The sequence below is a fragment of the Salvia miltiorrhiza genome, chromosome 4 (assembly GCF_028751815.1).
Source record: "Salvia miltiorrhiza cultivar Shanhuang (shh) chromosome 4, IMPLAD_Smil_shh, whole genome shotgun sequence".
NCBI lineage: Eukaryota > Viridiplantae > Streptophyta > Magnoliopsida > Lamiales > Lamiaceae > Salvia > Salvia miltiorrhiza.
This window is the reverse complement of record NC_080390.1, coordinates 54,809,050-54,819,500: the sequence shown is the minus strand read 5'-3', so window position 1 is coordinate 54,819,500 and position 10,451 is coordinate 54,809,050. Positions and strand designations below refer to the sequence as shown.

Here is a 10,451-nt window from a genome sequence, read left to right as displayed (position 1 = left end):
CAAAAAGAATAAGATGCACAAATATTTTGATAATTTGAACTTTGAAAAGCACCTAAAATTCTTGATATTTCGGTTGGGAGCCATTATAAAAAAACTGTCATGAATTTAAAAAAATATAAGGAATAATTGAAAATACTAATTAATGTCATAAATTATATTAAAAAATCACTTCCTCCGTTCCAGCTAAATTGATCAACTTATTTTCTGCACAAGATTTAAGAAACTAATATTTTAAGTGTGTTTAAAAATAAAGTGAATTAGTGATTAGATGTTTCATTGCTTGTATTTATTTTATATAAGAAAATTAAACTGGTCAACTTAATATAAATGACCTAAAATGAATATTGATCGACTTAGTAGAGACGGAGGGAGTATTAGTAATGTCTCTGAATTTAACTTTTAGTTCCACAATATTGATGTAGCTCGTTGAATATTATTTATTTAATAAAAATTAATTATTATTCCAAAATACCAACGAGTCACATTGATATTTTGGAATTCAAAAATGAATTAGGCACATTTAATTTTACGAAACATCGAAGGCTCGTGACTTTAATTGATGTTTTTGATAATTTAAAATATTTTTAAATAAAAATAAAAGTAATTCATTTAAAGTGATATTTTCCAATTATTTTATGTCGTGAAATGGGTAGTATGTAGTTCGATTTGGGCCGATCCATTTATCCCACCGTCGCAACCTCTCTCTCTCTCTCTCTCTCTCTCTCTCACAGACACACACAGTTTGAGAATTCAATTGGATTTCTGCTGATTCAATTGAATTTGAGCTAACTTCAAATCCATAGGCAGTAATCACAATTGATGTCAAAGAAAATGTCAGCATTTCTGCATCAGAGGCCACTCTACTCCCCATCACCGGAATCTTACGATTTGTCCCCTAGATCCCGCGAAGATCACCAAAAAACCTCCGCCGCCGCCGCCTTCCTCAGCCGCGGCCCAGCATTGGTCGTCCTCCTCCTCTCGCTGCTCATAATCGTCGGCGTAGTGTTTCCCTACGTACAGTCCCCCAGTCCCCTCGTTTTCTTCACTACCAGGAGCTCCGATTCCAAGTGGCGGAGCTACACGCTCTCCGATGCGGCCGCCTACGTGGCGAAGAACAACTCGCTGATTGTCTGCGCCGTCAGCGAGGCGTATTTGTCGTTCCTGAACAACTGGCTGATCAGCATCACGCGGCAGAAGCATCACGAGAAAGTTTTGGTGATTGCTGAGGATTACGCTACGCTTTTCAAGGTGAATGAGCGGTGGCCAGGGCACGCGGTGTTGGTGCCTCCGGCGTTGGAGGCGGCGGCTCCTCATAAGTTTGGTTCTCAGGTAATTTATGTGAAGTTCGGTGTTAAAAATTTTGTTATATTTTGGTCGATTTCCGAATGAACTTGTGATGTGTGGGTAAATCAAACTATTGAACTTGATTATGTAAGATAGGTTGCTGTTGGAATGCTGAATAACTTTATCCAATAGCTTGATACTGATATGATGATTTTGCACTGTATATAGCAAACATTTGTATGCATATATGGGGGTATTATGTTACATTGTTAGATTAGTATATGAGATTGTGGCTGTTGATGCAATAACAAGGCTTTTTTTGGCTTATGATAAGTAATTGATGATTTAGTTCCTTAAGGGGGCGTTTGCTTTTCATGATTGAGTATTCTATCCTCATTACTAATAGTATTTCTTCAATCATGCTCTTTCAATGGATGCGGATCAAGCAAAATTAGCTCAAATAATAGAAATTATCTAGGGCATTGGGATATCCTAAAGTTCCAATCCATCTTAGTAAACAATGAATTAGTGTCTATACTATTTTTATCTATCTAGGCTTGGTGAGAATTTAAATGCTTATCATAGTTTAGCTTGGTAAATCTTAGTTACTGAACCTTAGTGATCTGCTTAGGTACATGATAGGATTTTGTGTTTCCTTGGAGTTACGGTGCTCCTGCCTATTAGCTATTTCCTTTTGTTCTGTGCCCTGCCCTAGGTAACATCCTTTGTTGTGCAGGGCTTCTTCAATTTTACAGCTAGAAGGCCCCAACATCTCCTGCAAATTTTGGAACTTGGCTATAACGTTATGTACAATGATGTTGATATGGTTTGGTTGGCAGATCCATTTCCATATCTTAAGGGCAAGCATGATGTGTACTTCATGGATGACATGGCTTATGTAAGTACTTTCCCTGCTCTGCTTCTTAGTCCAAATTTATCTGTTTTGAAAGCATTCGTTATTAGTTTGCGGCAAGCTAACCAGAATTAGATTTAATCTGTTCTCAATTGGTCTTTTGAATACATTCTCTAAGGACTCAAAGAGTGGGTACCTTTTCCTTTAGGAATTTGTTTGTGGTCCCTTGATATGATTGTTCAATCCAGAGTCCATCTTATGACAAATCCAATAAAAAAATTTCCTTAAGTGTTTACTTGATCGAGATAATGGAAAGATATTGAAACAGATTATTCTAAGGTTGTTCTGCAATGAGTTAGTATCAAATGGAACTATTTCTCTTGTGTTAATAATGTTCATTTTCCTCCCAATGAAACTTCCAGGTGAAACCTCTTAATCATTCTCATGATTTGCCGCCTCCAGGAAAAAAGGGTCGTACGTACATCTGTAGCTGCTTGATTTATCTGCGCCCTACCGTTGGAGCAAAATTACTTATGAGGAAGTGGATTGAAGAACTACAGGACCAGCCTTGGTCTAGGGCAAAGAAAGCCAATGATCAGCCTGCCTTTAATTGGGCATTGAATAAAACTGCTGGGCAGGTAGATATGCATTCTCTATTACTACTTAAGTTTTCCTTCTTGCATCAGATACATCATTAGATGCATGTATCTGTGCAGTTGCTGATCAGTTCCGATTCCGAGAGCATCATGCATATAATTCAGTTTCCACTCTTAACTTCTCTCTAAACCAGGAGTTAGGGAGAGTTTAGTGGTGGTTTCTGTTATAAGACCTCTAGTCGTTATTGGGTAGAAGTGGTAAATATATATGTAGAAAATTAATCAAGATGTACCTCTCTTCATCTCTCATTCTTTTAAGCTCTAGGCAGATTGTCAATCTAACTTGTGCTGAGGTAGCGCTCAGAACCATATACACTCGACGAAACTAGAGCTGCTACGCCTTATTAGTATCTGCACCATTTTACCGAGTTTTAAGCTGCTACTCTTATAAGAGTATCACCAGCCAACTTGTTACAACGATTTACGTCAAAGTCAATGTTCTGAAACTGTTTAATAGTCACCTTAGGATACTATTGTTAAGAAACTTTTCCAAATTTTCTCTCTTCAATGTCGCTGCTTATCCAATTGCTTGCTCTTTATTTCGCTTCACATCATTATCTATCATCAATTTCTTGTTCTCTATCAAATAATGATCAAATAATTCATGCTGTTTGATCCCATTTTCAGGTGGATGTTTACCTGCTGCCTCAAAAAGCGTTCCCCACCGGTGGTTTGTACTTCAAGAACAAGACATGGGCGCGTGAAACCAAAGGGATGCACGTAATCATTCACAACAACTACATACTTGGTTTCGAGAAGAAGACCCAGCGATTTCGCGACTATGGTCTCTGGTTGGTCGATGAACACGCTGGTGAGTCCCCACTCGGCAGGTTATAGTCAAGTGAGCTTGTCTCATGCTACACGTAGCACATTTAGCAGAACCGAGCTCGCCTATATGAACGGCTTGAATTCTGTCGTTGCGCAATAGAGAAGCCGAGGATCTGAAAGATTGTGAGGCCAAAGCTCGCAGATTGCTCCAAGAAGTTTTCCCCTTGTGCGTTGTTTGTGTGTGTTTTCATCGGCAATGCATAGTGTAACCTTAGCTTTCTTGTTCATTAACAAGATGCATTTTATCAGATATACAAAGCATTTAAATTTTTAGCACAGATGTAAGATTCTTTCAAATTCTGTCTGCAACATTTTTGGGGAGAAATATCTGAAATGTCACAAATTATTCATTTATCCGATCGGAAACAACAAATAATGCTCGAACTATGAAATATACTTCACCACATTAAATTTTACACATCAAAGTGAACATTTTGTTGCACATTTCATACACACAACAAATCAAAATTTTGATAATTTTGGACTGCTAATTTTGAGTTGGGCTTAATATATAATACATGGCCTGTATATGATTTTGGTTAAATATGTAAACTTAGGTTAAATAGCAAGCAAAAGGTAAGTTAAATTTGAAAGGGTTATTAGCGTCTAAATATATTAATTTTGGGAGTAATTTGATTTTGCACATGAATTTTGAAATGAGTAAAAAAAACATACTGATTTTAATGTTTTAACAAGTTTACCACAAATTCAATTTTTCCCCAAATTAAAGCTAACGTGACAAGTCAGGACGTCCGATGTGTACTTATCGGATATTTTAAAAAATGACATCGTATAGACATCTCTAAGCGAAATTATTATTTAAAACGTTCGAAAATACACATCGATATTCCGATTTATCACGTCAGGTTTAATTTGGGCAAAAATTAAATTTATGATAAAATTATTACATCATTAAAATTCATGAATTTTTTTGACTCTTTTCAAAGTTCATATGTAAAATCAGACTAGCCTTAAAATTGATGTATTTAGATGCTAATAACCCAATTCAAAAAATGATTTCCTTTTGCGTTAAATGTATCATTGGATGAATGTTATTCATATCGAGAGCTTCCAAATTATTTTTCATTTTCTATGTATTGAATTAGGTAGGATTCGTACATATGACCTTTCAATTGTGTAACATCTATTTCACCATTTAGATCACAAAAATAATGAGATGTGGAAAAGGTAGGTGCGACCATTCCTAATCATAAATGGACAACGCATGAATACCGGTCCCAAAAAATCACACTCTATTATACCATAAGTGGTACAAAATTTTGGACATATAAAAAAAAATAAGTACGTTAATTAAAAATGATAGGACCTACACTTTTTAAGAATTATTAATTTTTATTATTTATGAAAATAAGTCACTTATAATATAACAGCCTAAAATAGAATATATTAATGAGACAGAGAATAATTTTTTAGTTAAGTTGCAAACTGAACACAAATTATAAACCTATTACTCCCTCCGTTCCATTAGGCTTGTCCAATTTCTTTTGGACATGTTTATTAAGGAGTGTATAATTAGTGTAGTAAAAATGCATAAAGGTCTGCAGCCATATTATTTATAATGTAAAATCACTATTAAATATAGAAACATGACAAGATCAATGTGACAACCCAAAAAGAAAAACATAATAAAATTAATGGGATAGATGGAGTATTTAATAATCCTAAATTTTCCTCGAACATACGCCGACATGATCGATCGAATTTTCGTACGAAAACATACCTCTAACCAACAAAACAACGTTGTTTTGGACTAAAATTAATGATAAAATAATTTACAATCTTTGAAAATAATGGGAAATTAGATACAATTAATGGCAAGGACTTCCATTCACCACCAATGAGTAATAGTAATGTGATTTATTTATTTTTTTCAAAAAAGAAGAAGAAAAAGGCAAGGATATTTAGTTTATCTTTTCACAACAAAATATTTTGAAAAACAATAAAATTGCGTTTGCCGGGAGTCGAACCCGGGTCTATTGCTTGGAAGGCAATTATCCTAACCGTTGGACTACAAACGCTTGTTGTCAAAGCTAGCTTACATTATTTAATTAATCTTTATTTTCCTAGCAAAATATATCACAAAGAGCACCCCTAATAATGATTCATGATCATGAACTCATATTTCAAACAAATTGTATAGAAATATAAACTGAGAGAATTGAACCAAGTGATATAGGCAGTCATTGATACTAAATTATGCTAATTATCCATTCATCTTGAATTTGGATTTTGTGTTTGAATACAATTTACTAACTCAGTATCCTATTCATGTTTATACCAAGGGACACTTACTTTTAGGGGGTGTTCTTTTTTATTGTAAATTTATCATAAAAATATAAGAGATAAAAAAAAACGAGGCAAGCAGAATGAGACAGAAGAAGTATTTCTTTTGAGTAAGAATACTAAGGTGTATCGTATACGTGATTTAGATATAAAATGAAGGGCATATAGCGCTAAAATCCAGGTTATAACCGTAACTTTCAAATGTTAGTGTAAAATATATGAATTTTCGATTGATTCGGATAAAGTTACAAATAAAAGTAACTTTTAAAGGTACTTTTATATCAAATCAAGTAATAATAATATAAATATAAATACTAATAATTTTTTTTCGTGACAAATTATGTAATTTATGATTTATTTATATGGGTGTTATTTGTTATTTATTGCATCTACCAAAATAGAAAATGGCTAAAAATGTGGACCCAAACCTTGTGAAAAACATTAGTACAAAATTGAAAGACCCACCGATTGAATTCAACTACCTTTCTTCCTCCCTTGTGCCCCCAAATAAATACCAACGACGTCGCTTTCTTCCTTTTCCTCTTTCTCTAACTTCCTTCCCAATTTACAACTACACCTCACTCACTTCCGGCTTTGCTTCACCAATTCTCACACACATTCACCAAATTCTCACGCACCTACATTGGTTGCATTCCGCTTTCACTCGCTTCACAAATCATTGCGTAATAATTCAGCATTTCTGTTTCCGGAGATTTTGTTTCGCGGTGAACAAGCACTTTTTTTTTTTTTTTTTTTATGTGTGTGTGATGGTGTTGCGGATTTGATGATTGAGCTTCAGGAGAAGTCTCTCGAGAGCTGAGCGCAGCCTGTGTTATTAATGGAGGCGGAGAGAGCTCGAGCGGAAAACCGGAGCCTCAGGCTCGATGGAGTGGCAATGGAGAGAAGTAAGAGCTTTGTTACTGCATTGCAGGTGAGATTTTGTTTGTTTCTGAGATTTGGTTCGAGATTGTAGGATCAGATCTGAGATCAACTGCGCTGTACATGCGTGGTGGTTTGCGTTTTTGCTTGGTGATTTCTGGTTGACTTCAGGTTTTAACGGAATTTTTGAGTTTTGTTTCGGTATTTGACCTTTTGGTAGTGGAGAAGGAGGAACGAGGAGATGGAATAAGATGCTGTAATCCTGGTTGTCTTTAGAAATTAAGCTGGAGAAATTCAATACATTATTTCATTAATTTAAACTTCGATTTCAGCTCTGGTGCTTTTGCCTGTTTTTGTAGGAGTAGGTGCAATGTTTGTCGTATATGTGATGTGCATTGTTATGATACTTAACATTGGAAGATATAGATGAATTATTAGAAATTGCTACTTGATAGTCTTGATTGATTGCCGGGTAGAGAATTGCTCTCGGAAATTGAACGTCGAGGCATCGTTCTCTCGTCTCTCTGTATGAATTTGCTCTATGCTTGATTCATTTGCTCATGGTTTTACTCATTTTTGGGAAGTAGTATTTAATTGTTGTTGTTTGTACTGTTATACCTATGCAGGAACTCAAGAACCTCAGGCCCCAACTATACTCTGCTGCAGAATACTGTGAGAAGTCTTACCTTCACAGTGAGGAAAAGCAAATGTGAGTCCACTGCCATCTTATCTAAGGTTTGTGTTTGGCTTGAAGGATTTGAGAATGGATTCAGGAATTTAAATCCATTCATTTCAACTCATTGTATTTCAAATCCGTCATACCAAGCTCAATCCATAATTTCTGATGTTTCTAAAGATCCTCTTATATGTGTGTGTTTATCGATCCAGAATGGATTACTGACTTCTGTAGTATTCAGCATGAGTTGCTTAAATAGCTGTTACTGGATCTGTTTTCTATAGGCCATGAAAGTTCGAACTTATAATTAGTATTGTTTTGCATAAGGGTGTTGGACAATCTTAAGGATTATGCTGTACGAGCTCTAGTGAATGCAATCGACCACCTTGGTACTGTTGCTTACAAGTTGGGTGATATCCTGGAGCAACAGACATTGGACATCTCATCAATGGAGCTGAAAGTTACATGTCTAAATCAGGTAGGTCGGAGAAGATTCTATGATAATAAACACATTATTGAGGCTCAGAAATATGTGTTTTCTATGTAGCAACTTCTGACGTGCCAAATATATACGGAAAAAGAAGGTCTGAGGCAGCAGCAGTTATTAGCTATCATCCCAAGGCATCACAAACATTATATCTTGCCAAGTAAGACTAAGGACTGTATTTGCTGAGTTTCTATTCCTTTTAATTCTCCGTATTAATTTGGTTTTACCCGAGCCAGATTCTGTGAACAAGAAGGTGCACTTTAACCCACATATTCAGACTGATCCTAGGCAACCAACACTAGCAAGAGCCCGTATTTATCCTCCAGGTGGCTGATATCCTCTGCATTTAATGGTGGTTGATTACATTGAGCTCTGGAATAATATATAACTGCCAGGTTAACTTGTCTATACTGCGTACTTTTTTAGGTGCTACAGCTGCAAAAACTCTCTCTTGGCATTTAGCATCTGAAACCAAGTCGACTTTGAAAGTCCCTGCACGTGGTATTATAAGGTTTGTCCTAGAAGTTTTTGTTATAATCTCATTTGAATTACGATTGCTCAATCTGAGCAACAAGTGGTCAAACACATAATGTTGATAACATATGCTTACTTTTTCAGCAATGAAAACTCGCAAACATATGGGAAAACTTCCGGGGCGGCCAACATGTTAGGTATGCAAATATCACAGTGGAACTTGTCGCTCTAGTTAATGCAATATTATCTAGAAGAAGTATTTATTTTGTCAAACTTATTCTTTACTGGCTAGATATTGAAGAGAATGCACGGATGAAATCCACACCGGCTTCAAGTGTAGCGATGCAAACACTGGGTGTTGTACAACGGGTAAAGTTAAAAATAACTCCAGAAATACTGTATATTGAATTGTACACTCAGGCTCTGATCTTTTAGATTTCTTAATTTCGGACAATTAGACCAATTGAACTTGTGTTATGTACATAATTAATGATTACATGGAGGTTCTAGCTTAAAATCATTTTCATAAATGAGAGCTTCACCAGACAACATACAACTGCTGTTTTTGTTTTGTCTGTTAGAACCTAACAGTTCGCTTCATTCACTTGCAGGATGCTTTTGAGGGCTCGAAACCTTTGACTCCATACCGGTCATTTGACAATCTTATTCAAAGAGGAATAGTTCGACCTCCTGTTCGCAGTAGGAGTGTCCTCTCAGCTTTCTTTGTCAAACAAAAGACCCCAAGATTGAGGACGGGCGCGTAACCCCTCGACCAAACTACAATCTGGATTTTAGATCGTTTCAGATGTTTCATCAGGTTAGAAGCTATCAATATGGACCTTTTACTTTGATCAATCATTTAACTAGCAGGCGTATCGTATCATCCAATCTTTCCCTGTTGTGCATCAATAAACTAGCAGTAAGGTAGAGAAAATATTTGAGGGTTTCCATTTCTTGATGTTATCATATGTTGTCTTGTACATGTTGATTTGATCAGACAGTTCTGTTTTCACGTGCATGCTCGTTGTTGGTTGATGATAGAATCCCTTTTATTACAATTATGTTATTGTGTAATATTTTGTACTAACATATATTGCTATATTTTTTTCTAAGATAAAATACTGCAGTAAAATGTTGATTTTATTTAATCATATCGTCTTTGTCTTAGCGTGTCTTGAATCGATCTTTATGGATTGAATAAGTCATCGTCATATTGATATAAATTAATTAAACATGATTGTGCCAAATCTCCTATTTACACGCCCTATTTCTATAATCACTACTTTTATAAAAATAATAAGAAAAATCTATAGCCACTCCCTTTAAAAAAAATGTGTACCTAATGAATGACTAAAATCTTGCCAAAATATTTTTATTTAATGATTATTCATATTTACATAAATTTTTCATCAAAATATCTAGATATTTTTCTTTCAAATTTTCAATTAGTCTTGAAAGGATTTTTGAAAGTTTTAATTACGTTTTACTGATTTGCATTTCATAACATATTATTTTGAGGTAATATTTAAGAGATAAAATTAATTAATACTATAAATTATAGTGTCATGATTATGTTATAATTAACTCGGTGCCATTATATTGGGGGTAACTTTTGGCAAAAATATATTTTTTATAATTTGTGTGCACAATGCTAGAATAGCTTTTGGCAAAAAGATATCGCTCCTTTTTTGTTTTCCATTATCTAAAGCTTGCATAGAATCAGAAAACATTTATTCTACACGCCACGTTTGATGTTCATTCTCATGAAAACTATTCTTTTTCTTGAGTTGACATTCTGATGAAAAGTTGGTTGTACATTGTTACACTTCTTCGAATTTTTTCATCCAAAATTGGTGTTAAGTCAAATCTAGCAATTGAGACATGCACTCTAAAATAGATACAGAAAAGGTGAAGCCCAACTCCAAAACCAAACCATGTTGCACGTGTTTGGGCTAAATTAGCGTGGTACAAAAACAATGGCCCAATGGGCTCAAGCTGCGGCCCGACCCA

The 10,451-nt window shown here is 35.2% G+C and overlaps 2 protein-coding genes and 1 non-coding gene across 3 annotated transcripts; 2 read left to right on the top strand and 1 right to left on the bottom strand.

Moving 5' to 3' along the window:
• The first annotated feature begins 640 nt into the window (after positions 1-640).
• On the top strand, positions 641-3,975 carry LOC131020766 (UDP-D-xylose:L-fucose alpha-1,3-D-xylosyltransferase MGP4-like). Its single transcript, XM_057949773.1, has 4 exons — positions 641-1,329; positions 2,021-2,182; positions 2,560-2,775; positions 3,421-3,975. Exons 1-4 carry the CDS (start codon positions 820-822, stop codon positions 3,628-3,630), a joined length of 1,098 nt encoding a protein of 365 aa, XP_057805756.1. The 5' UTR covers positions 641-819; the 3' UTR covers positions 3,631-3,975.
• Positions 3,976-5,588: 1,613 nt separating this feature from the next.
• Positions 5,589-5,660, bottom strand: TRNAG-UCC (transfer RNA glycine (anticodon UCC)). Its single transcript has one exon. It is a non-coding gene; the product is annotated as a tRNA-Gly (tRNA).
• A 700-nt stretch (positions 5,661-6,360) lies between these two features.
• On the top strand, positions 6,361-9,459 carry LOC131020767 (protein ABIL1). The gene is made up of 9 exons (XM_057949774.1): positions 6,361-6,856; positions 7,431-7,513; positions 7,808-7,958; positions 8,028-8,127; positions 8,204-8,293; positions 8,394-8,478; positions 8,586-8,638; positions 8,734-8,810; positions 9,053-9,459. The coding sequence occupies exons 1-9, from the start codon at positions 6,764-6,766 to the stop codon at positions 9,203-9,205; spliced, it is 885 nt and encodes a 294-aa protein (XP_057805757.1). The 5' UTR covers positions 6,361-6,763; the 3' UTR covers positions 9,206-9,459.
• Positions 9,460-10,451: the final 992 nt, after the last annotated feature.